At 49.9% G+C, this 26,972-nt stretch overlaps 1 protein-coding gene across 6 annotated transcripts in view; it reads right to left on the bottom strand.

Annotated features, from left to right (window-relative positions):
- Positions 1–26,972, bottom strand: part of Mgmt (O-6-methylguanine-DNA methyltransferase) — a 232,796-nt gene that overhangs the window by 5,142 nt on the left and 200,682 nt on the right. For 5 of the 6 annotated variants that reach the window (XM_048791391.1, XM_048791388.1, XM_048791392.1 and 2 more), the window contains one exon: positions 2,382–2,521. In XM_048791391.1, the coding sequence (XP_048647348.1) occupies positions 2,382–2,521 (140 nt within the window). Of the gene's footprint in view, positions 1–2,381; positions 2,522–26,972 lie in introns of those variants that run through there. The other variant, XR_007343213.1, reaches the window with a different exon arrangement.

Here is a 26,972-nt window from a genome sequence, read left to right as displayed (position 1 = left end):
CTGCACCTGGCACAGCTGCAGGTTATCTTCTCCAGCATCTTGAGCACACCTGCATACAAACTGAAGCTTCTCAGGTATGGTACCTGCTGGCACTGGTAGAAGCCTGTAGAAGGCCATGGAAGAGCTCCCCAACATTGAGGCCACCCCTAACATAGGAGGGTCAAGGATTCAGAGAGTGAGAGACAGGTGCCCAGAAAACCTTCCCTCTGATTCACTGACACCCCCTTTCCTGGTTCAGCACATGATGGGGACATCCATATGTGCTCTTTGTGGGCATTAAGAGTTTAAAGCCTGGTGAGACCCTATTTTATAAATTTCAGTGACTGAGGCTGTATCTGAACAGAGACGTTCATAGAGATTAATAGCAGGGGAAAGCCATGCTGGTTTGCAGAACAATAAATGTTTCTGAATATTGCCAGGAGCAGGTCACTAAGCAGTCACAGAATCTCCATCACAGAGTGTGAGGAGGAACTGCTGGCATCACAAAAGGCAGGTGGGAGGTGTGGACAACCTGTGAATGTCAGTCATGGGAGCATGCTTTGGCCACAGATGAAGCCAGCTGTGCACACCAAGGAAGCAAGGAGCACTGACGCGTGCTATGGGACGGCCTCCACCTTCAGGTGTGCAGAAGGAACTGTACAAAATGCCCATTTTCACTGACCCCCCACATTAAATCAGCTGGTTGGTTCTGCTTCCTGCTGCAGGGGAGGCCAGGGGAACGCACAGCCACCTTCTCTCTGGCCTGGTGGAGGAGTCAAGCCTCCATGGGGGAGAAGTCAAGGACCTACTCCACCCAAGGGGCATGCAGAGGAGAGGCACTGCCTTCAGGGGACATGCAGCAACGCAGAAGGAGGTGTCAAGAGTGTGAGCATCCCACGCTCTCAAGGGGTATTAATGGAGCCACAGAGCAGCAGCATCCGAGCTGCCTCTCCTACCGCAGAGCTCAAGGCTTCAAGATTGAACCATGACCTGGAAGAGGGAGGTGGCTTTCCAAAGCCAGGATGGAGAGTGGGCTTTGTTGAGATGTCAGAAACCATCTTCAGACATCTGATTCGGAAGCATTCCACAGGCACTGTAATGCGCACCTCCGTGCAGGGCCAGTGGTATGGCCAGTATCCACAGCACACGCACCTCAAGTACAGGACAGAATGCTGAGCACCACCCACCGTCACCACTGAGCCCAGACAGTAGCGGAGTAGCGGGATGTGGTGTGGTTCATGCGCATCTCACACCACACAATTTGGGGTATTTCAATATAGCAGAAAATGTCCCCCGATGAGGGTATACACTGAGACAACGTGCTCCACCACAAACCCAGAGGAGCTGCCTCTTCAAGAATAACAATGCGTCTTGTGCAAAAGGGCTATGTAATTGCCATCTCCTAGAGACCAGAGGGCTCTGCCCTGGGGCTGCTGCAGCTTGTGGCAGGAGCGGCCACTGCGGTGTGAAAACGCCTGCTTCTCCCCTGTGAGCAGGGATGGAAACAGGTTTGAAAACACTGCAAAGGCACAGCAATGTTTTAAAAAGTGAGCTCTATCGGATTGAGTAAGTTCCCATCCCATGATGCGATGATCACAGTGCTCTCCCTGGGAAGGTGGCCTTCTTCTGTCATGTTGGAGACCCATGCCATTCAGGGAGAGGCAGACCTCTGGAAGGGGCTAACAGGTGGGAACATTCCAGGGGCTCTGGAGTGGGGTGGCTCTTCCTGCAGGCTATGTGGACAGGGGACCCTTAATGTCCACCACTGGGTTCCAGTCCTTCCAGTCCTGGCCCTCTTCACCTACTGCATGGAACCAATCTTGCCCACTGGGAGGGGTGGAGGCCCGATGGAGAGTGGGGGGTGACTCAGCACTGAGCACCCCCACCAGTGGCCCACTGGTCCTATGAGATCAGGACCTGAGACTTCTCTTGGTCTGAGAACCTGGTGCTTGGCAAAACCTGACTAAGACTCATAGTGGTGACCATAGGGAGGGGCAGTCCCGTGAGCTGCTGCATGTGTACTGTCAGTCTTTGGTGAGATAGCGTCTCATGCCCCAGAGGCCCAGGGACCCAGGGTGTACCCCGGGGGAGGTGGGGCCGCTCTAACGCCCAGCCATCCTCCTAGAGGGTGAGGGCCACATGCATGGCTTCTGTGTTCTGTCTGCTGCTGTTCTGCACCTGGAGTGTTGGCCACACAACAGCACCACACACCCCGCGGTGCAGTGAAGAAATGAACAGGACCTTCCATCACCACTCATCCGGTTCTGCCCTCTTTCGTGTTTGCTGGGATGACGAAGGACTCAGGTAGCTGGGGCGCAAGGACCTGTCCCAGGCGCCTCTGTCCTCCACCCAGGTGTACCTCATCCCTGCACATGTGCATGGGCCCACCTGCCGGAACTTACAGGATTGCTTCTCATGGCTCCTCCCACGGCGCGGGCTGCTCTGGGGTTGCCTGCCAGGGCTGCTAATTGCTGGTAAGAAACCGTTTCTCCGAATTTCACAACCTTCAGCAGCTTCCATAACACCTGTCTGGTGAATGAGTCTGAAAGGAAGAATACAGATGACGTTATTTGTACAAATGGTGCCAGCAGCTCTGATATAAATAGCTGCAGTCCGGGATCAGAAAATGCAACGACACAAACAGAGGTGTTATAGTCAATTAAAAGCTGGCACAAAGCAGGGCGCGGCCCCTCTGAGCTCATGCAGGATGGTGCACCACGCTCCTTCCGCAGGTGGCACATGTGCGTCGGGTGTGGTTCAACTAGGGATCGCCAGTGTCCCTGCCAGCCCACCTACCGCAGACCTTTTGGATGGCTGGTTAATTTCCAACTCTAGCTGGGACACAGAGGAAAGAGCAGCCAGGGATGGGCTCTGTGTGACATCACGCAAGCCGTCCTTCCAGCAGTCGGCCGGCTGCAGTCACTGCTCCCAGTGCAAAGCACCACGGCAACAGGTTGGGTGGCGACCTTGGCAAACAGGGCTGCAAAATTAAAACAACTATCCCCCTTTTAATTGACTCCTCGCACGACATCAGACGCATGTATGATGACCTGCTGCTGGAAGGACCAGCAGAACCCTCGACCACCTCTTGCCCTCTACCTCTGGGCTTTAGAACTGTTTCCAGGGCGGGAGCGCCTAGGGCAGAAACCTGGTAGAGGAGCCCATTTTGAATCATTATGTAGGGCCTTTCCAGAAGGGACCGGTGGCTCAGGAGCACTGCAGACAGAGCTACGTCCTCCATCCCAGGGCTTGCAGCGCTCGGGGGCAGGCGCGTGTGAACCGCGACCACCAAGGGGAGGCCTCCTTGGGCAGGAGCACTCCAGAGTGCCTCCACAGAGCCCCAGGACTCCCGTGCCAGGCTGGCAAACTTAAAGGAAACACACCCTTACATGCATGTTAAATAATAAAAATCACTTCTTAACTGAAGGGAACGATAATCACTTCACTGGGAAAAAAAAATCTGTTTAGTCTTTATTATAACATTAAGCAAATTAAACATCAGCATAATCCAGGTGATGCTAGAAAAGGGTCATCAAAGAAATTAACTTTGTTGTTCATTAATTTACATGGATTAGTAGAGGGCACAAAGATAGCAAATGTGCTCTAGTTTTTTATGATATAATTTCAAACTGTACACCATTTGTGGCAGGAGGGTGACTTTGGGGTTAATCAGACTGATTTGTCCTTTTAATTGCTTTCTATTCAAAGAAAATTCATTAGATAATGTTCTCTTCAAAATTCATGAATCAATTTAACTGAAGAAACCGCATTAGCAGCTCCGGGTTCATTAGCACGGGTTGTGGGAGTGCTGAGCGCTGGGAGGCTTCCCTGGGCAAACAGACTGTTTACCGTCGCCCCTTCAGAAGGGGTCTGAAGTCACACTGCTAATCGTGATTGTTACTGTTGTTGTTACGCTTAACTTAAAGAAAAGGGAACAGGAGAAGAGGCGAGGTGGCGAGAGGCCGAGGCAGCCCCGTGTCACTTGGGGAAAGGGATCTCCAGCAGGCCCTCCTGGCAAAGCAGCAGCACCTGCAACCCTGGACACAGCAAAACTTAGGGGCCACGCCCCGCCCTCCTTGGAAGGCGCAGGGTCGGTGGACTGTCTTCTGTGCTCTGACCTGGGCAAGGACGTGGCAGAGGTTTCTGGGAGAACAGACTGGAGGTCTTCCTTAAACCTGTCCGAATAAAGCGTGAGGTAGGGAACCCAACTGGAGCAGAGCCGTTCCAAGAAAGAGAGGGGCCATTGAGCTCTCCTCTGACACATGATGCCAGATTCCATAGCACCTTTCTAGGTGGAAAAGCATCACATAACGAAACAATGGTACATCCACATAGGAGCAGATGTATCCAACATGCTCAGCTCATTGTTGGCTCATCATGGGAATAACCATCTCTGAACAGGTACACACAGTGTGACTTATTAGGCAGCACAGCTCAAAGAATGCAATACATCACAATTGAGCACATCTTATCACAAATGTATCTTAAAATTTTGTTTCACCCTGAAGGGAGCAAGGGTGCTAATTAGTTTGTGCACCTCTCAAAGGCAAAGCCTCTAGCCCCTGCCTAGGCACAGTCAGACGCTGTACCGCACCAGCATACAAGCAGGGGCCAATGCTTCCCGGCACATCATCCTACAGCGTAGGAAAATTTGCTTATAAAAATCAGCACACATCAGTGTGGAAAATAGAATTTGGTCTTGCAGGACTCCATGTCCTCAGTGCCCAGTCATTTTGGGTGGCTCAAAGGACAACCACTGAAATACCATCCTTCTCCAGTATGGCTCTCCTGGGAGTGGGCCCCAGTGCAGTGAGAGACGGTCTCTGCATGCCATCTTCTGGTGTTCCTTTCCTTTGCTCCCCACCCCCTTCTCCAGGCCCCAGGAACCAGGCCGTGTTGATGTGGCTGGGTCTAGGCGGCCTCTGCTGCAGGCCGAGTTGGGTCTCAGAGCTCCCTCCCCTGAGGACAGGGCTGCTCTCATTTGGCTTGGGTGGCTATTTAGACACACACTCTAACCAAATCCACCTGGACGGTGCCTCACCAGCTGGGAGGCTTGAGGCCATTCTTTCGCCCCAGGCTTCGGGGAACAGTGCATGGTGGCTGGTTTTCCACATGTCCGGGAGTTCAAGGTGGCCTGCGGGTGGGCTGCCCGCCAGAGTGGCTCTGATAGGGCAGATGCCACGATGTGCCAGGCATGCAGGAGGAGGGAGCAGTCAGGGATCAGCCTAGCCTGGCTCTGCTCTGCTGATCTCAGGTGAGTCCTTTCTTTGTCCTGGGCATTTGTCCTCCCCTGTGGTGGCATCATGGCAAGAGCCACCTCATCAAACAGGTGCTGCAGAGGGGCCCTCTGTCAGCTGCCCTGTCCCTGATGCTCTTCCCGGGCCAGGCTGCAGTGAAGGAGACAGCTAAGGTGCACACGCCACGTGCCAATGCAGGCCCTGCTCAGGAATCATCCCAGTAGCTGGGCTGTGTCCACGCACTTGGCTGGCCACAGAGACCAGCACCCAGTTGCTGCAGAATTCCCCACCACAGTATCAGCTAGCTGGGATCAGGACTCCTTTGGAGCAGGCATGAGTCCTGGCTATTCGGCCTGATGACACCTGGCCATCAAGAGCAGCCAGAATAAGCCTCTGGAAATGAAGTGGAGCAGAGCGATGGAGGCTCTGGTTCCAGGTGAGATGAAGCGGCACACTGCTCCCGTCCCTTCCACCGAGCCCCTTCCTGGAACCTGAGCACAGAGATCAGCAGAGTCTAGAGAAGGGGACCTGCCCCACGCTGTCACCTCTGAACAACTGTGCCTCAGCCCTCCCCAGCAATCCTATGGTGGTGTAGTGGAATCCGGTGCCCAAGAGCCTAAACCCCTGAGAAGGAGACGTCCTTTCTGATGGGAAAGTGTGGCCCTGGGAGGTGGCAAAACCCTTTGCTTTTTCCTCTCTGCTGCTCCACCCTGATCTGGGCTCAGTCACTGAAAGTATGTAGCAGAGCTGGGTTCATTAAGCCACACTTTTGTGTCAGGGGACTGAAAAGGAAGCCCTGAGAACTGGAAGCTATGAGGGAGATTGGAAGAAAGAGGAGTCTTTCAACCAAAAGGTTGTTTATACTTTCCTGTGTCCAGGTGAGCTGTTCACATGCTGAGCTGTGCACAGGTGGTTCTGACCGTAAACCAAACTCTGAGAACTGGTATAGGGTTAGGCACTACCAAGTTCAAACTGGGCGTTGAATGGTACACAAGTGGACAGATTGGAAAGGGACCATAAATGAGATGGACACGGAAATCACAACCCACAGAAGGCCAGGTAGGACCTATGGACTAACTCTAACCAGGCTGATTATCTCCTAAAATGCAAGGACCAACATTACTTACAGGATTTATGCAAGATCCAGAGTCTTATTCGAGATGATCAGGTTTTAATACAAAATTCCTAAGTGTGCAAACAATTTGAAAAATCCCAACTTGCTGGGGAAAAGATAAATTGTCACGTGCCAAGGCTGAGCTGACACAGAAGTTGAAATCGTTGATAAACACATGAAAGGATGTGTTATAGAAATGCTGCAAGAAGAGAAAACACTCTTGAAACAAATGAAGACCCAAAGCCTCAGCAAAGAAACAGAAGCAAAAGACCATGAAGTAGAAAGTTTAGTGCTGAAAAATAAATAATCCACATTATAAACCACTCTTCATGGGATCACAAAGAAAAGAGAACAGATAAATGGCTGCAGCCAAGCCCAGAGAAACCTCCCAAGCTGGAGAGAGAGAGAACATGTACTTAAAAGACCAAGAAGAGTCTTGGGGATATGTGGGACAAAGTTAAAAGATCTAGTGTCCATGTGACTGGATTTCCAGCAGGAGATAGAGTGTGATGTAGGAAAAAAGCAAGCAAGCTAAGATGTCCCCAGTTTGGCAGAAGACATCAACTACAGATTCAAGAAGCACTGCAAACCGCTAGCAGGGCAAGAAGTCCAGTTCCAGACACATGATGATCAAAGGCTGAAAGCTGAGGACCCAGAGGAAGATCTTCAAGGCCACTGGGGAAAGGAGCTCATCCCAGGTGTGGGCAGCGATCTGCGTGGTGGTCAGAACCCCAGCTGGAGGCAGCAGACGGCACTTCCAGTGTCTTGAGAGACAAGAACCAGCAACTCTGAATTCTACATGCAACTCAAGAGATCCTCGAGGAAGGAAGCTGACACGGAGACACTCAGATACAACAGAAAAGCAGAGGTAATTTGCTGTCAGTAGCCCTGATCTTCAGAATGGCTAAAAGCAGTTCTTTAGAAAGAAAGGAAATGGCGCCAGAGGGCAGCCTGGAACTTCAAACAGGCAAAATGAAGAGCCGCGCGGGTAGAGAGCACGCAGCCGCCATGCTTTTCAAGTTCTTCAAAACATGCAGCGCAAGTAAAACTGCCCCAGCCAGGGCTCGAGCGCACAGGGGGCCCTGCATACGGTGCTGTCACAGTGGGCGAGGCGCCGGGCCACGCGGGGTGGGTGAAACACACAACCTGGCCAGAGCAAGGGTTTAGGGTTGACTGAACACAATATTGCCTCCCCCGGAGCAATCCATGGGGAAACTATGAGAAAAAGTTTACAAACACCAGAAAAATGAAATACTAAAACAAGGTAAAACAGTCAAAAAGGAGGAAGAGAGGGGCAGAGAAACAAGACAGGGAGCAAAACAGACCCAGATCCAAACACGTGAATCACTGGGTTAAGTGCAAAAGAGCAGGCCACGAAGAGACCAGAAGAAGCCACACATTAGCTTCTGGGCCTTTAGCTTCTTTCGTCTGCTGTCCAGAAGCAATCCACTTTGAATACTAGCCCCAGAGAGGCCAAGGGGACGGAGGGGAACAATTCCCCAGCAAATGGCACCAAGATGCAGGGGACTTGGGGGCAGAGGAAGTCCACAGGCTGGCGGGCCACTCAGAAGCATGCTCCTTTCCAAGGAAAACCAAGCATGAGACGAATCCACAGCCAGGCTTGGATGCTGGACACTTCTCTCCCAGGAGCCAACAGAGCAGCAGACAGAAAACGGCAAGGATAAACCGAGAAAGGCCACTGACCGACGGGCACTGACGTGTGGGTTGTGGACCATCCTGCTCCTACAGCTGGACACGTGCTTTGAAGTGTATCTGGAACCTCAGACCAAGTCGTGGCACAGGCCAGGAGCCCGAGTCACAAAGCAAACCTCAGCCACCCAGAGCAGACGGAAGGAGTTGTGTCCTCGGATCCTGATGCAGTGAGACCGGAAATGACGCGAGAAAGACGACAGGAAAGCCTGCAGACCTCTGGACAGTAAGTAGCCACTTACAGGGCAAAGAGAAAGCTCGAGGGAAATTCCAAAACCACTGGACAGAATAAAAATGAAAAAATATCAAGCTTCATGAGAAAATCAAATTTATGGGGCATAGCTAAAGCAATACTTAGAGGGAAATTTATAGTATTAAATGTTTATATTGGAAAAGAAAGATCTCAAATTAATAATCTGAGTTCCCAATTTGAGAAATTAGAAAAAGAAAAGCTTTCAAATTAGTAAAACAACCAACCAACCAAACAAACCCAAAATGAACTGAAAAATAATCTTAAAGAAGGAAATAATAAAGGGTAAAAAGACCCAATGAATCAATGAATCCCTAGCAAGACTGGTGTGCTTGACAGATATAGACAGACAGAAGCGACAGTTAAACCCCACGGTATCTAAGAGGTGATCTGGTATACCTCTGAATGAATTCATGTACAAAAATCCAACTTGTGTCCAATCCTGTGCTGCCAGGATGGAGCCATCTGCACCTGTGTTGCTCTTTGCCTAGTTAGACAGATCCATTCACAGCTGGGCCATGCAGGTAACACAGTCCCATCCTCAAGATGCACAGTTTGATGGAGAGAAGACATAACCATCTCACACAGGTCACTACAGACCAACTGGTGGACAGGGAAAAGTCCTGGGAGCAGAGCAAGCACCCGCCAGAGGACCTCCGCCCAGTCTGGAAGTTCTCCCGGGGAAGTGGTGGGAATGGAGAGATGAGAAATCCAGAGGAAACGTCCAGACTGAAACGCAGCCAGTCTGAGCAACCACACGACAAGGAAGGAAGTCGAGTCTGTAGTTTAAAATACTCTGAAAAAAACATTTTAGGACTCAGATCATTTCACCAGTAAATTCTATAATAGTTAGAGAAAAGATTTTCCAAGGCCCTTCCTTTGTGAGACTAGCAGGACCCATCATCAAAACCAGAAAAAGGAGGCAGAAAAGACGACACAATGGACTGCATCAGATCTCCTGTGAACTTGGACATGAAACCTTTAAAATGCTGGCAGAATTAATCTAGCAACATACGACCAGAACAAGGCACCACAGTTACGCAGGGCGGTCACGGAAAGCAAGGCTGATATGAGATTTGAATGGCACAGAAAGCTACGGCAATGACGGCAGGTGGCCCAGGTGGGGCACAGACACACGGGTGAAGGGGCCAACCATACAACACGGCCACTGACGAAGGGCGGGGCTGGTCCTCTTCTCAACAGCTGGTCCCATGGCAACCAAGACCCCTGACAAGAGAGAATCCAGACGCAGATGCTACCTTTTACATAGAGCTTCAGAAGAGGCCACAGACCTGATCCTAAAAGGCCACATGGAGACACTTTTGGAAGGCAATGGAGCAGGAGATGAAAGTGGCCATAGATCTGGAGAAGAGTCTTTGGAAATACCATGAAAGAAAACATTAAAATGAAATACTCCTACATTACAAAACACGTGAGGACTCCACAAAGAAAAGCCACAGTCCGAGAGAAGATATTTGTGTGTTTAGGACACAAGTTTACTGTCAGATATGTGTTTTGCAAAGAAATCTTAAAAATCCAACATGAAATCAAATAATTCAACTTAAAAATGGTACGTCCAGGGCTGGGTGCAGTGGTGCACACCTGGAATCCCAGCAGCTCGAGAGGCTGAGGCAGGAGGATCGCGAGTTCAAAGCCAGCCTCAGCAAAGGTGAGGAGATGAGCAACTCAGTGAGACCCAGTCTCTAAATAAAATACAAAATAGGGCTGGGGTGTGGCTCAGTGGTTGAGTGCCCCTGAGTTCAAGCCCCAGTACCGCCCCCCCCCCAAAAAAAAATAGTAAGTCCAGACATACCTCACCAAAGGAGAAATACAAATGACAAGTAAGCATAGGGAAATACGTTGTGATTGCACATTAGAACAATGGTGTGTGACTACACACCTCCCTGTAAGATCAACTTAGATCCTAACACTGACTTACCACCTGCTGGCAAGGATGTGGGACATCAGGGATGCTGCCAGGAATAAGAAATGGTGGCGCTAAACAGAGTCTTAGTGCATGATGCAGAAATCACACCCGCAAGTATTTGCTCAACTGGTTTGAAACCTCATGTCCTCACAAAACCTTGCCCACGGATGTTTACAGAAGCTTTATTTGTTTGCCAAAATTTTAAGCAACCAAGATTCCATTCAATAGGTGAACAGGCAAACAATCGAACGATATGTCCATGTAATGAAAATTATTAAAATGAGTCATCAGGCTACAAAAGACATGGGGAAGGTTAAATGTGTACCATTAAGTGGAAGGAGCCATTTCGAAAGGGTGCACAGTGCATAATCCCAACTGTACGACAGTCTGAAGAGACCGACCCGCACAGAGCAAGATCAGTCATTGCCAAGAGCATAGGAAGTGTGTGTGGGGTGGAGAGGATGGGAAAGGCAGAGCACAGGGGAGCATTTAGGGGGGTCAAAATATTCTGTATGATACTGCAAGGATGGAAAGATGACATCACACCTTTTGCCCAAACCATAGAAATTAACCATGCATAGAGCGAATTAAACTGTGATACGGCATGTAGCAGATGGGGGACCCTGGGAAGGATTGAGACTACGTCACAAGAATCTAACTGCATTTTAAACATTAAACATCTTCACTTGGTGAGCAGGGTGTGTGTTACACAGAGTGTGTGTAAATCTGGAAACAACTAAAGGAAGAAGGCAGTGCACATAAGCACTTCCTGCAGCTGATGAAGTTGTTTTCCATGAACATGTGTGTTAAAAATCATGATACGCTGTATGTACGACCTGGAATTGAAAAGCTGATTCAATGGATGGAGGGATGAGAAAGTCAATTTTCTCAATGTGAGAGGTCACAGGTAAGCAAGCAGAAGGGGCAAGAATGATCCATGTAGTTAATGGGCTAGATGTCAGTATGAGCTACTCTTCGGCTCCTCACCAACACAGGTGGTAGCATATAAAGTTTTCATGATGCACACAGCACATGGGCTAGTGCACACACCCACTCTGTGGTCTGTCAGCTGAGAAGACTTGGAAGCAACAACGTCCCATCAGCAATGAGTACACCTCGTGCCCAGACCTTGGCTTCTAACACCAAAGTGAAAATGAACAAACCTCAAACCAACAGCCACAACAAGGGGTGTATGTCAGAGGAGTAAACTGAAAGAACTCCCGATGGCCAAAGCTGAAACAATCCAAGCAGAAAAATGTGGTGTTGAAGGAACACACTGATATAAAAACGACTGAGTAAATAAACGAGGGAGGAGAAGAGCAGCATGACTTCCTGTGAAAGAGCGCGGGAGAGAGGAGAGGGCATAACTGACACACACTGCTCAGCCACATGATCAAGGTCAACATCAACAGTGGTGAGTTGTGTGGACGTGATCTGATGGAAAGGGCACTTTACTTCTAGTCCTCTGACCTAAAACCAGTAACTACAACCTAGCGATGGGAATAACAGATAAACCCCAGAAGAGGGACATTCTACAAAATATTGGTCCATACCCCTAAAAACTCTTTAGTCATTTAAAACAAGGAAACCCTGAAAACTTGTCACAGCCAAGAAGCACCTAAGGCCACCTAATGACTAAATATTTTGTAGTATCCTAGATGGAATATAGATTAGAAAAAGAGTTTAAGAAACTAACGAAATCTGAGAAAAGTACAGACTTTAGTTAATAATAAGGTACTGACTTTGACTCACTTATCATAACAAATTACCATATTAATGTAAGATGCCAATTATAAATATCATCCCAATAAATATAAATGGCATATTTTATAAATAGGTAAAATGGGTATGGGATATCAGGGAACTCTGTACTAACTTCAATTTTTTCTGTAAATCTTAAACTGTTCTAAAAACAGTCCATTAAAAATAAATTGATATTCTATACCATATTAAAATCCTAATAAAGAATACATAATCATAGCAATTGAAGCAGGAAAAACTATTTAACAAAATTCAACATTATTCATGATAAAAACTCTCAGCAAAATAGGAATAGAATGCACTTCCTCAACCTGATAAAGATCTCTACAAAAAGCCAATAGCTAAGAGCATACTTGATTATGAAATCTTTGTGCCACCTCTCAAGACTGAGTATAAGGCAAGAATGTCCATTATTTTTTTGGGGCGGGGGGAGGGAGTACCAGGGATTGAACTCATGATACAGCTGTATATATGTCCTGGAATTGAAAAACTAATTAAATGGATGGAGGGATGAGAAAGCCAATTTTCTCAATGTGAGAGGTCACAGGTAAGCAAGCAGAAGGGGCAAGAATGATCCATGTAGTTAATGTGCTAGATGTCAGTATGAACTACTCTTCGGAGTATTCAAAATGAACATGGAGCATCTTGTAGGGATTGAACTCAGGGGCATTCAACCATTGTGCCATATATCCAGCCCTATTTTGTATTTTACTTAGAGACAGGGTCTTGCTGAGTTACTTAGGTCCTTGCTAAATTGCTGAGGCTGGCTTTGAACTCTCAATCCTCAGGGCGTGGCTGCCTGCTTCCTGGTCTTGGGGCCGGCACATGTGGCTGGGAAGGCTCCTGGCGATCAGCCAGGAGGCGGTGCTGTGGGCGGTGACGGAGGAGGCGGACCACCTCAGGATAGGTCCAGGATTCTTCTGCCCCCGTGGACAGCTTGTGCCTTCCCTTATAGACTATGGGATGGGTGTATAGGTGAACTTGCTCCACCCCTCTGACCTTTATCCTGATTGGATCCTGTGCAGTATATAAGCTGTGTGTACTTCCTTATTAAATGAGATCCTGCTTTGACTGTTCTCCCTGGCATGTCTGATTATCCTCCCAGGAGGGAGGGCTGGGGTGGGCGGCCAGTCGACCTTTACCTTTCTTGGCTCATCCTGGTCAGGGAGTGCTTTTCCTGCTTCCCCACTGGTCAGGAGGAGACGGGGGCTAAAAACCCCGACACTTGCTAAATTGCTGAGGCTGGCTTTGAACTCTCAATCCTCCTGCCTCAGATCCTGAGCTGCTGGGATGATAGGCATGTGCCACTGCACCTGGCAGGAATGTCCATTCTTAATGAACGTCTTAGTGGAAGTCCTATCCCTTGCAATAAAGCAGCAAACAAACCTCCCTAAAATCACCAACCCCATCAAAACATAAAAGGCATTCATTTTATAAAGAAGAAATCAAACTGTCCCTATTTAGAGAAAACATGATTATTTATAGGAAAATATCCAGGAAACACCCCTTCCCCAGTTTTAGAACTAATAAGTGAGTTTAGCAAGGTCATTTGATACAAATTCACAAAATCAATTACACTTACATAATCATGGTTCCAACTAAAATTAAATACTTAGATATAATCTAACAAGTTGATTATGAGGTCTGTAGAAAGTTGCAAATGGTAACAAAAAAGAACAAAATAACAAAACAATTGAAGAGACATACCATGTTCATGAACTTCAAATCTCAATATTAAAAGATTTCAATTCTCCACAAATTATTTATTAGCTGCCATTCCATTAAATATATAAGGAAACTATATTGTAAAGAGTGACTAGTTATTTCTAAAATTAATATATAAGGCAAAATATCTAGAATAGAATTATTTTTAAAAAAGACAAAAAAGTTGGAGAAATCATAATGATAGGTTTAAAGACTTAGTATGCTGTTTTAATAATTAAATATTCACAGATACATACTATTAGACAGAATAAAATACAGATTTCTCAAATGGACCCACTGAAAAAATGTTTTGAAAAAAGGTTAAAAAGTGTTTTAATGGAGAAAATATTATTTTCAAAGAGTGGTGCACAAAAACTGGATATCCATGGGCAAACAGTTGAACCCTGATGTAAATCTCATGACTTATTAAAAAAATTAACTCAATTATACCATAGACCTAAATGTAAAACATTAAACTAAGACATTTTAAAATATGAGAACATATTTATGACCTGGATTTAGGCAAAGAGTTTTTAGACATGTTATCATGAACATGATCCGTTAAAAAAACTGGGCTTCAAAGAAAAATAGTGCATCTATGAAATTCAGTGTTGGGAATAAATATTTGGAAATAAAAGATCTAAGGTAAGAGTCATATCCAGAATATGCAAATAACTTCCAACTCGACAGCAAGATAGCCATCTACCTAATTAACATGCAGGCAGAAGACTTAAGTGCTATAGAGGGGCATGGGTCAACAAGCACACAGAAAGACGCTCAAATACTGCTAGACACAGTGGCCACACCTGTAATCCCAGCAGCTCAGGAAGCTAACACAGGAGGACTGCAAGTTCAAAGCCAGCCTCAGCAACTTAGCCAGGCCCTAAGCAACTTAGCCAGGCCCTAAGCAACTTAGCCAGGCCCTGTGTCATATATAACAGAACAAAAGGGCTGGGATGTGGCTCAGTGGTCAAGCACCCCTGGACTCAATCCCTGGTACTAAACAACCACCACCACAGATGTGCAAATACCTAGTGAAACTCAGAGTGAGATCCACTATGTATCTATCAGAATGGCCAAAATAAAAAACCCAGACAAACAGAGGTACATCCATATGGAGGCTATCACTCAACAATTAAAGGGAATCAACAGTAGACCCAACCACTTGTGTAAATCTCAGAGTAAGCTGGGTGAGGAAGCCAGGCTGGACAGGAGAATGTGGTCTCAGTCCACTTAGATAACTTAGATCACACAAAACCCAAGTGGAGGAGGACAGACGGGTGGTGGCCCAGAGTTGGGTGGTCCAGGGACTCCTTTGGGGGACAGAACTCTGCTATGTACTCATTACAAAAAACCTACACTATACTGAGGTTCCCAGGACTGTACACCATGGAAAGCCAATTTTACTGTTAATTTAAACAATTTTTTGAAGATGAAGAGAGGTATGCTTTCCCGTCACCTTTCCTTTAATCAAAGAAGTTTCCTCCCCAAAGTTCAAGACACCAGGGAGCAGTGCTTCCCACTTAAAATTGAATCTAGGTCACGTTTTCTGGAGCTCTTTCCCCTGCGAGCCCTCCCACCACGCCCTCACGGCACCATCGCCAAGGAGGTCTTCTCCGGCAGACCAGCTCGCGGGGGACAGGCCTGCCTCACAGGTCTCTGCCCAGCGATCAGCACTGTGGAGACCAGAGCAGGTGCTGTTGGAGGAGGCAGGGCTCGGTGCACAGCACCAACGTCTCAGAGAGATAGTAGGGCCTAGAACTGACCACTTGGGTGTCGCCTAGCCTGGCCACAGGAAGCTGGTGAGCCTCTCATGCAGGGCTGGGGATGCAGCCATCAGCCAGGAGACCCTGGGTCCTGTGTGCCAGGGCCGAGGGCCTGGCCAGGTGATGGTGACGCTGCCAGCTTTGGTATTGTCGTCGAGGCGGGGTGTGGGAAGGCTCTCTGTGAGACTGGGGCACCCTGGATCTCACAAATGTAAAGTTCCACCCCAGAACTTCCTGTGCCTGAGCCTGAAACCCCTTCCAGGACGGGTGGAGTGACCTGAGGCCACAGAGGTGGAAGGGCGGCTTCAGATCCACCGACACCAAGACAGGGAGCCTCCCGCTCACCTGGAAGGCTCCTGGCTCGCCCTGGTGGGCAGGTGGGCCGCCCCAGACGTGGAGTCTACAGTAACTCTTCAGGTCTGCAGGGGCACCTGGATCCTTCTGGGGGCACTGGGCTGTGGCAGGACACTGATACGGAGGTGGCTGGCCTGTCCAGGCACCCCTCTGACCCGGCTCTGGCTCTCAGAGAACCTGAAGTCCATCTCCCAACCACTGCTCCTGTGAGGTGCCCAGTCCCGAGGTCGGCTCTGCAGAGCTGGTGTGACCGAACTCCACGGAGCTGCCACCTGGCCCGTGGGCCACCTACGGGCTCGGGAACTCTGGCCCATGTCCACCACTCTCAGCCTGGAGGGTGGTCCAGGGACCTGACAGCTGATGCGGATCGGGCTACCCCTCTGTAGGCAAGCCTGTCCCGAATGCAGTGACTCTGCCTGGGGCCTTTTGGTCTGGGGGTCTGCGTATTGCAACCTCCCAGCCCTGGCCATCAGCCAGACATGGAGGACAGCAGTAGAAGGCCGTTGTGGATGTGAGGGAGCGTCTTGGCCGAAAACACTGACCCTTCCACTGACCCTTCTCAGGGTGAAGGTGTGGTGTCTTTCAGCATAACCTTGGGAGAGCTGTCATTTCTCAGAAAACATGTCATTCTTCAGGTCCTGTCCACTGGGCCAACAGACACTCCTTCAGGTGAACATGGCCTGTTTGCTTGTGGTCTCAACTCACCTGGGTCCAGGACAATCTCCGCTGACCAATGAACAGGTGGTGAACTGGGTTTTGGGACCTCTTCCAAGAGTGAAATCCATGCTTGTTAAGAAACTTTGCCAACATGACATGCTCCAAAGCACCCGACGAAGTTCTGGGCACACAACGACCTGGCGGTATGCAAAGCAGGGGCTGAAGGCCTTAGAGACAAGTTCCTGAAGGCTCCCAGCAGGCTGGGGGAACGGCCCTGGGAGCGTTCTGAAGATGATGTTATCCAGAAACTTTGAGAGTTTGCTTAAAGAGCAGAGGTCCTTACAGCAGCACTGATGTCACAGAGCAGCTGCCACACAAGGGTGCTGCGCCCACTTCCCCCATGCAGTCCTCAGGAGCGCCACTGTCCTTGCCACAGTGAGCAAACTTGGGCCCAGGGACAGGTGGTCCGCCCTGTTACACCTGAGAGGCAGTGCTGACCCTGACCCTGAGGGCCACATGGAGTTCTACTTCTGATCCTTCCACCGTGGTGACGCTATGGTCCGGGCAGGAGGATGCTGAGGGTCCTGGCCAGCAGGAGCGTGAGGTGTGTTGAAGGACAAGCAGCACAGCTCACACACATCCAGCTGTCCACCAGAAAGGGCGAGTTCCACCGTGACTTAAAACAACAAAACAACGAGAAACCAGGAACCCAGAACATGAGTGATTTTCAAGAATAAGAGAACTTTCTGATATTTTAGAACAGTGGTTCTCAAAGCAGGGAGTTTAGAGGACTTGGGAGGTCACAGCTGTTCCACGGTAACTCTGAGACCCGGTCATTTTGAGTCTCGTTTTCTCCCTGAGTTCAGAGGTGCTTTAGGGGGCTCCTGTGACCATGTCATCTTGGCAGGTTAAATGCCCAGCTGGTTTAGAACCTCGCCGTCTTCCATTAGGACAGGCAACAGACAGATCTGCACACACTGGAAACCAACAGCACATTCCCCAGGAGAGTGTTTTTTGCCTTGGGAAAGTTATTTTTGTGTAAAGGTGTTGTGTGTGACAACCTATAGCAGATTTGCTGTTATGTTTGGGGGGTGGGTGGGTACTGGGGATTAAACTCAGGGGCATTTGACCACTGAGCCATATCTCCAGCCCTACTTTGTATTTTATTTAGAGAGAGGGTCTCACTGAGTTTAGCGCCTCGCTGTTGCTGAGGCTGAATTTGAACTCATGGATCTTCCTGCCTCAGCCTCCTGAGCCACTGGGATTACAGGTGTGCGCCACCGTGGCCGGCAATTTACTGTTGTTTGTAAACCAGCTAATACATTTAAAAGAACCTCAGTTTTACTTTTGAATATTTTAAGTGCACAGACATAACCCTCGTGTTCAAAAGCCCTTTGGGTCCTCAATCATTTTGAAGAGGGAAGTGGGCTGCGGAGGAGTCACCAGCTGAAGGGTCAAGCTGGCCAGGCTCTTCTGAGCAAACATGCCCGCTGGCTCTGCCGGTGCTGGAGCACCAGGACTCCATCTCTGAGCTCATCTGGCAGACGGATCACACCATCAGCCCCGGAAACAAACCTTCTGCCTCACGGAGAGCGAGGTGCCCCAGCCCGGCCACCGAGGCGTGCTCACAGGAGGGAGGGACAGCCTCCTCCAGCGCCACCTGGGCGACTTTGCACTCACCTTCCCAATACCTGGAGCCTCCTAAACTTATTTAACAAAAGAATTATGCCTAAGACTTTAAGCACAAACTTCAGGAAGCCTACAGAGAAATGATTAAACTGTGAGCGTCTTGGTAGGAATGTGAATAATTACACAGTGACACCCATTACCCATCGAGTAATTGTCATTCAGCTCAAAGCCGCACGACTGACTTGATCAGGGTTAATGGTTTCTGAACAATAGCAGAAATACAGAGGAACACACCGTGTAAAACACACGGGGAGCAGGAGGACGGAGGAGCCAGCGGGGGTTAAGTGCACAGACCCCAGGGTCGCCCGCATCACCAGGTGGATCACAGGGAAGGGCATCGACCTCGCTGAGCTTCTCCTTCTAACCGCACTTGACACCCTGGCCCCACACAGAGCTGCTCCCCAGCGCCGGCCCTCTCCCTCCCTCCCTCCCAACACTTCAGGCTCTGCAGATGGGTGGTGCAGAGCCCTGAACTGGTTGCTCATGGGAACAGCAAGCTCCCCCCATCTGCTCCCTCACTCTGTGAGCGTCCCCTCCAGGCATAAGCCTGTCCCCACAACACTGGGGCAGAACACGTGATTCAACATCAACGTATGTGAAGTACTCTTCCCCACCTCTGATGCCCTTCGCCCCGCCCAGGGTCAGGCAGCAAGGCCCACACCAGTCACACCTGCCCTCTGCCAGCTTCAGGCACCCCAGAACAGGTACCCACGCCACTCCACAGCAGACACACGGTGGTCTTGAAACCACCACCACCTGCCAGAGGAACCTAGCCCGCCTGCATGCCATCAGGAACACTTGGCAGCCTCCCGCCAGCCTTTCCTCCTGCTACCCCCAGAAGGGGGGAGAGAGAGAGAGACGGTGCCAGCATGGTGAGCAGACACTTCACGCTGCTCCTGCAAGTCTGAAAATAAGCTTCTTCCCGCACTGGGGCAGTGCACGACCCAGCCTCCTGGCCCCGCACGCAGACACCTCACAGTCAACGTCACCGACTTAATTTCCGGGAACACTGACGAACCTGGAGGGGGTGGGTGCGCCTGGCTGATCCCCACCCAGGTGGCTTCTCAAGCTTGTCTGGAACAGCCCTGAGGTGTGCTGAATAATTTTTCATTGATAATCATGCTGCCATCGCCATTAGCTAACTTTTGAAGACCAACCCAACGGAAAGGAGCCGGGCCCTTAATTTCTTAATGAATTATTCTTTACCATAGGATGGGGATTACGCCACGGAGAAGGCATATCATTACTGACAGAGCTGTCAGAAGGACAGGCAAAAGGAAAACTGGCAAGCTTTAATTTCTCTGCAGAGAAATGAGGGGCTCTTTGGGGATTAATCTCAGTATCAACATTGAGCCTTTGCCTCAGGGCAGCTGAGGAATTCAAAAGAAGTTGTGACTGAATTTTGAGTGATGGAATCCAGCTCAAATTGTGCAGCTGACTTTGGTTTCTCACCTATTCAAATGAGGACGAGGCTGTGCAGGTGTGGGCGGGCGCAGCAGGGCAGGTGGCTCCACGCTGCAGCTGGCAGGGGACAGGGCGCAGGCAGGCCGGGGAGGGGGCTGAGGAAGGCTGCTGGACACAGGAGCCAGGCAGGCGCACCCTGCAGCCTCAGCCTGGCCGGCAGGTTCAGGTGCCTCCATGTCCTTGTTGGGGGTGGGGGTTGGGGCTGGGCGTGTGGGCAGGCGGCTCCTCTGGTCCCTTGGCTTCTGCACCAAACATTACATCCATTCTCTGGTCAGCCCTTGCCCACCATAGAGCGCAAGTTCAGAGACACCCTCTTCCCCCTGGGGTCAGAGACTGGACGACTCTGTACCCGCAGACCCCACCCTGCCTGGGGTCGAGTGGCAGCTGCTAGAGGACAGGCAGTCTCTCTCCTCTTCCAGTGGGAACCCTTCGGTGTGGGGGAGGGACCCAGTGTGGGCATATGTGGATTTACTGATTAGTTTATTGATCTGCTTCTTATTTAATAGTCAGCAAGCAGCTCCCCCATGCTGGCCGCTGGGGTGTGGGGGTGTTGGTGCTCAGCACCCACCTAACCTGCAGAGATCAAGAGAGCAGAGTGCAGGGTTTGGGGGGGCCTGCTGTTATGGACAGATCTGAGCAGATGGTCTTGGAGCTGAGACCTGTAGGTGGGAAGGGCTGGGCGGGGAGCGAGACAAGTGGAGACCCTGGGCCTTACTCTGAGGGTGCCAGCAGGTGATGCAGCCTCTACGGGAGGGGACAGTATAGTCAGATCATCTCTGGGACTGGCTGTAGCCATGGGGCAGGAAACATCTGACACTGAACTCCCCCTGGGGGACACCCCACCCCCAGAAAAGCCTCTTTACAGCTGTCCCCTGGCCATGCCACAGTGGCCTCAGCTGGTGGCCTCTCCTACTGGCTGGCTTGGACGCTCTACCCTGCCAGAGTCTGATCAGGTCCCCTCTAGCCTTCCCTTACTCATTTCTGTGGGTCAGTTCTTCCACTGGCCTCACATTCTCTGCCCTCCACACTGCCCTCCCAGCTGTCTCTACTTTCAAGTGACGGCTGGAATTCCCAGTGCTGCACTCTGGATCTCAAGGATGCCCCAGAGGCCACATACTGAAGGCCTGGTCCCCAGCCTACGGCACTATGAGGAGGTGACAAAAACAGGAAGGGGCCCAGGTGCCAGGGGGTGGGGTTGGGTACCTTGAAGGGGATGTCAGAACAGCCCTATTTATTCTGCCTCCCAGTGGCCGCCAGGTGAACAGGCCTCCCCTGCCATAGGCTCCAGCCATGATGTGCTTGAATGCCACAGGGCCAAGTGACCATGCACTGAAATCTCTGAAACCATGAGCCAAATGAACCCTTTCTCCTATACTGTTTATCTCAGGTCCTTTGTCATAGCCATGGAAAGCTGACACAGCCACTTCACACCACCCGCCGTGGGTCTTAGAGGTCCTGTTTGCCTGATCCTGCCTGAGCCCGAGTGCAGGTCCGAGAGGCAGAACACTGTCCTCAGAGCTGTGCTGTGTGGGAGGAGACTGTAACAAGACACGGTGTCTCTGGAGGACTCACGGTGTTTTAGCTGGAGGGCAGCTGTGACACAGGGTGGCAAAGAGCCACCGTGAAAGCAAAGCCCTGCGTCCCTGGTCCTGGAGACTCATTTTACTTGAGGACTGCGGGGGGGGGGGGCCTTCACGTGCCCATAAAGCCTCCTCACCGCTGTGCCCATCCTACCCTGCCCACACGGGAGGGGCTGCCTGGCCCGGCGCACACAGACTTCGAGTGTGGAGCCATGTTCAGCCATGATGTGGCACTTGTGGGCTCACCTCACAAGAGTGAGACTCAGGAACCGGTGGGCAGGGGGCGCAAAGCCTTCTCAGGACCAGGAGCTGCTGAGGTTCAGAGCAAGGCAACCCCAGTCCAACAGGAGCAGGCTGGGACAGACCAGTCTAATGTCACAGCACCTCCACCCTCACCACTCAACCTGTGGCTACAATTCAGCACCTGGGTGGCCTGGAGCCTGGGGCTGCCGTCTGAGGATGTGGCTCTGGGTCCTCTGCCAGGGGAAGCATCTGTGGTAGGGACAACCAGGATGCCCAGGAGCCACCCGCCCACCCACCCCACTCGGCCACTGGCAGAGCAGGCCATGGAATGCAAGGCCTGGCCCCAAGGCCACGAGACCAGCATCTGGCAGGTCTCACTGCGGACCCAAGTCCAAGGCAGACTCGGCCTTGCCCACCACGGAACTCAGGCACGCCACTCTACCTGGCTCCCACAGGAGTCTCGCCGCTACTCCTGTGGCTCCTCCTGCCCAGCAGAGGCATGACTGGCCTGCTGCCAGGCTGGAGAACCAGGCTGCACGCTGTCCTTCGCATGGCCCTCAGCAGGCCGGTCCCCATCTGCCCCCTGGCCCATTGCTCCAGTGTCCTGGTCCTGGGCCGGCCCTGGAGTGCACCCCTCTCCTGGGCGGTCCCCGCTCATCGCCATGCTCGGCCCTCTTCCCGGCAGCGTCTCTCCTAGAGATTCATGTGGCTTTGCTCCTTCCTTGTTCTGGTCTCAGCCTGAGCACCTCGGTCAGTCTCCCCACGGTCTCTGCTGCTCACGTGAAGCAGGCGGCCACTCACTCTCCTGTTTCCTTTGCTTTAAGGCCTACGAGCTCTGATGGTGCTACCTGTTCAGGTGTTGACCATCTGCTGCCTGCAGAGTCACTCAAGCCCACCTCATCTGCCACCTTCCCTGCTCCTACAGTAGGCTGGCAGCAGAGGGTCCCCGATACACGCCTGCTCAGCGAGTGTCCAGACAAATGGGATCACGGCCACGGGATTCAGCTAAGGTTACTCCCCATGCCCACCAACTGCATCTCCAGGAACATGACTGACAGGCACACACAGAGGTCTATGGGGCACAGAGTGCCACAAGGAAGCTGCATCTTCGCCTACAGATAGCGAGGCCAGTTTTCATCATCTTTTGCCAAAATTCACTTTCCAGGACCATAATGTTCACCTTTTTCCTCCAAAAGTTCATTACAAAAACTTCAGAGAAATTGAAATAATTTCACAATGACTACCCATATGCCTGCTACCCAGGTTATATAATTTACCTGTTGTTTTTGGTGATGGGGTCTTGCTAAGTAGCTGAGGCTGGCCTCCAACTTGTGACTCTCCTGCCTCAGCCACCCCACTGATAGCTGGGAATCACAGGTGCATCAGAGTGCAGCTACAATTAACAGTTTACACTGCTTTAGCTCAGATCTCTACATCCTAGTTTTTTTTTTTTTGCATTTAAAAATAAGCTGCAGACTTCCACCTACTGTGCCCAAGTACGTTAGTTCATATAGTGTTAATCAAGAGTTCAATGTCAATTTAGCTCTTTTCCGTTTGAGGCAGAATTTATACACAATGAAGTGCACGATGGTCAGCCCACCACTTGATGGTCTTGTCAATCATGCACACCCGTGCCACCCGACGGTGAAGAATTCCTGACAGAATATTCCCTTGCCTCTTTCCCAGCTAGTTACCTCCTGCACAACCCCAGAGGTAGTCATGCTTCCAGTTCTTTCTACCCCAGATCAGATTTGTCCATCACAGAAGCACGTGCTCCCTGTGTCTGGCTCCTTGACTGGGCACAAGGCTGAGACTCACGGTGTGGTCACAAGTCTGCAGCAAGCCCCTGAGTGCAGACGTGAAGGGATGCAGCTCTATGGGGACATGTCTGTCACTGTGTCCATTCTTCTACAGGTACACACCCCCAAGTGCAGGCCACTGAAAATAAAGCTACTAGGAACATTTCATGTGTTTCTGTGGATATAGGTTTTTCTCTCTCCTGGGTTTAACCCTAAGAGTGGGAATGCTGGGTAATTGGGCATGGGGACATTTGATTTTAATAAGAGCTACTTGGCCTCTTATACAGAAGCCACACCAGTGGACACCCGGCAACACCTACAGAGGCTGGGATGTTACTCTTCTGCGGACAAGGGGTAGTTGCGGTCCTGCTCAGATACATGCAGACTGTGGTTTTGACTTGCATCTCCCTGAAGACTGACGATTCTGAACACTTCCATGTGCTTATGGGCCAATGTGTGCATATTCTTTTGTGAAGAGAAGATCTTTTGTCCAGGTAGTTATTGCGTTGCGTTTATTACAGAATTATAGGCGACTTCACATGCCTGCTCAAAAGTTCTTCGTATACTGTTATGGAAGTTTCTCACTCTGTGGCTTGCCTATTTCTTCATGTAGTCTCTTACTTTTAATAACAATGACAATTTCCTCCATGCTTTATGTCCATGTAAGAAGAAATGTCTTCCTACCCAAATCATGAAAATTCTTTCCATGTTTTCTTCTAAAACTTAGTTTTGGCTTTAAGTATACGCTATAGTTCAAATCAATGGTGTGAGACAGAGGTTAAGGTAAGTATGTTTTTGAAGTTGGGTATCGACTTGTTTAACTACCATTTGTTTAAAATACTCTACTCATTGATGTACCTGTCATCTTTCTAAAAACAGCTATAAAAGGGCCTTGGCAGGTGTGCTATATTTCCAGCAGCTCAGGAAGACTGCAAGTTCAAAGCCAGCCTCAGCTACTTGGGGAGGCCCTGGGGGGGGAGAGGGAGGAGGGGAGGGGGGGCAGAGGGAGGAGGGGAGAGGGAGGAGGGGAGAGGGAGAGGGAGAGGGAGGAGACGAGGGAGGGAGAGGGAGGAGGGGAGAGGGAGAGGGAGGAGACGAGGGAGGGAGACGGGGAGAGAGGGAGAGAGAGAAAGAGGGGAAAGAGAGAAGGAGGGAGGGAGGGAGGGAGGGGGAGAGAGAGAATGGGGGTCTGGGGATGTAGCTAAGTGGTTAAGTGCCCCTAGGTTCAATCCCTGCCCACCCTCTCAAAAGTTTGGGCCTTTATTTTAAGTTATGATCCATATTATAGTCTTCATTACTATAGATTTGTGGAAGTTTTGAAATCAGATAAGGTTAGGTCCTATAATGTCACTCTTCTTTTGCAAGATTAAATATTCTAGGCCTTTCACTGATCATATGATTTTAAACTCAGCTGGTAATTAAAAAGCCTGATTGAACTGAATACCTAGAACAACTTCTGGGGAATTAACCTTGGCATAGCAAGTTTGATGACCAAGGTTTATCTATTTTTCTCTCTCAGCCCTGTTTTATAGATTCAAGGGACATGTGATGTATCTCTTTTATTCATGCTAAATACTTTGTATAACACTATTATACATACATTTTTAGTTTAATTTTTAATTTAATAAAATAGCTTTACATCTAAAATTGTATCCTCAACCTTGTTCAATTCACTTAGTTGAAATGTTACTTTCATGCCACCTCCTGCCTTGGCTGGGGCACATGTGATCTGCCCCTCCTGATACATACTTCACACGTCCATCGAGAAAATTCTTCTGCCTGAACTAAACAATTCACAGTAAAACTAATTCTTAAGATGTTCTATGCAAAAAATTATTTAACCTGAAAATAAGGACAATTGTACTCATATCCAACGTGTATTCCTGTTTCTTCATTTTGCATAGTACTCTTTCTTCCTCTTAAACTGTCTTACAGAAAATATACAGCAGGGTCTGTTTTTTCAAACTAATCTGGTCATCTCTGCCTTTTTATTTGAATTTTAATAATATTTACATGTAATATAATCATCAGTAAGATTGGATTTAAGTCCATTAACTTGCTTTTTTTTTTTTTTTTTTTTTAAAGTACTGGGGATTAAACCTAGGGGCACTTGACCACTGAGCCACAAGACAGGATCTGAGTTACTTAGCACCTCACTTTTGCTGAGGCTGCCTTTGAACTCGAGATCCTCCTGCTTTAGCCTCCCAAGCCACTGGAATTACAGGTGTGTGCCACCATGTCTGGCCCATCTATTCTTTAATCTCCTCTTTCTCATGCTTTCAGATTTGCTTTAAAACACCACTCTAATTTTATCTTTTCTTTTGGCTCATAAGCTGTATATTTTTATGTTTTAGTGGTATTCTAAGCCTCCATTACCAAAATCTAGCCTCAAACAGTGTTTAACTTCCTCACAGTGAGGCCCTGTGCTACTGTTATATATTTCACTTCTACAAATATCATAAAACCCCAAACAAGTCCTTATTTACTGTGAATAGTTAAAGGACATAAGAACACTAGGAAAAGATCATTCCCCTTGTTCACCATCTTCTGGGTCCAGGCATGTCGTTCCTCGGGGAACTGCTCCACCCACAGCTCCCCAGTGGTCCCCGGCTGGCCTCCGTGGTTTCCACGTGTGCACGGCACTTAGTTTTCAGTAACAGGTCCGAGGCAGCATCCCAGGCTCTGGAATTCTCTCTCCCTGTGCAGCTTCCCCTTCCCCAGGGCCCTGCCCGGGTCCCAGCCAGCTGGAACACCAGGACACACAACTCGGATATTTGCAGCATTGTTAGTTTTAAAGGCAAAAGCTGAGAGGAGCCCAAATGTCCACTGGCAGAAGGATGAGAAGCAAATGATGGCAAACTGTGACATGGATTCTGCATGGTCGTTCATGGCCGGAGCCATTGCTACCAGCCTCACAAGCTTGTTGACTGGAAGCAGCAAGTTACAGGGAGACGTCATGGTCATGCCATTATTTAAAATGAAGGGCAGGCAGGGCCTTACCATGCTGGCTCCACACCACCTCCTGCCCTGGCTGGGGCACATGTGACCTGCCCCTCCTGATTCATACTTCACACGTCCATCGAGAAAATTCTTCTTCCTGAACTAAACAGTTCACAGTAAAACTAATAAACTGACTTGCTACCAATATGCTCTGCAATTTTCCCTAGAGAAGCTCTCAGAACCGCTTCTCTTCTGATACAAAGGAGGACCCAGCAGGTACGGTACTTATTCACATTTCTTGCTCCCCTGGATGTCCACCACATGTGCAAGTGCAGAGGAGTAGCACCTGTGCCTGGCACCAGATGGTATGTGGGCAGGCCCCGGGACACCACACAGTGGACTGAGGGAGGGCGCACACCTTGCTCATTCACCCACAGGCACCTGCTGTCCGCCAGGCTCTGGCTGGGTGCTTGGAAGGAGGTGGTTCTCTGCCTGGGTCCAGGGTCCATACTAGCAGCTTTCAGATCTCTGCCCCCAGCACTCCCACAATGCCACCAGATGACACTCATTCCTTCCTTGGTGCCTCTGCTAGAACTCTGTCCACAGCATGTTCAAGAACACCTCTGGTTCCCAGGAACCCATGTCCATGAAGGGGTGAGGAATGAGAAGAGCCTGGTGCTATGGGAGAGGAGGCAGAGGGCCCTGCAGGGGAGGGCACACAGGCCTGGCCGAGCCAGGGATGAGCCACCCTAGCCAGACCACGCTCTCTCTCTGGCCTGTCCTCATGGGTGCCCCCGC

This window comes from Marmota marmota, unplaced genomic scaffold (genome assembly GCF_001458135.2).
Source record: "Marmota marmota marmota unplaced genomic scaffold, marMar, whole genome shotgun sequence".
Lineage (NCBI taxonomy): Eukaryota > Metazoa > Chordata > Mammalia > Rodentia > Sciuridae > Marmota > Marmota marmota.
Note: the sequence above shows the minus strand (reverse complement) of the source record. Positions and strands in the feature narration are given on the sequence as shown.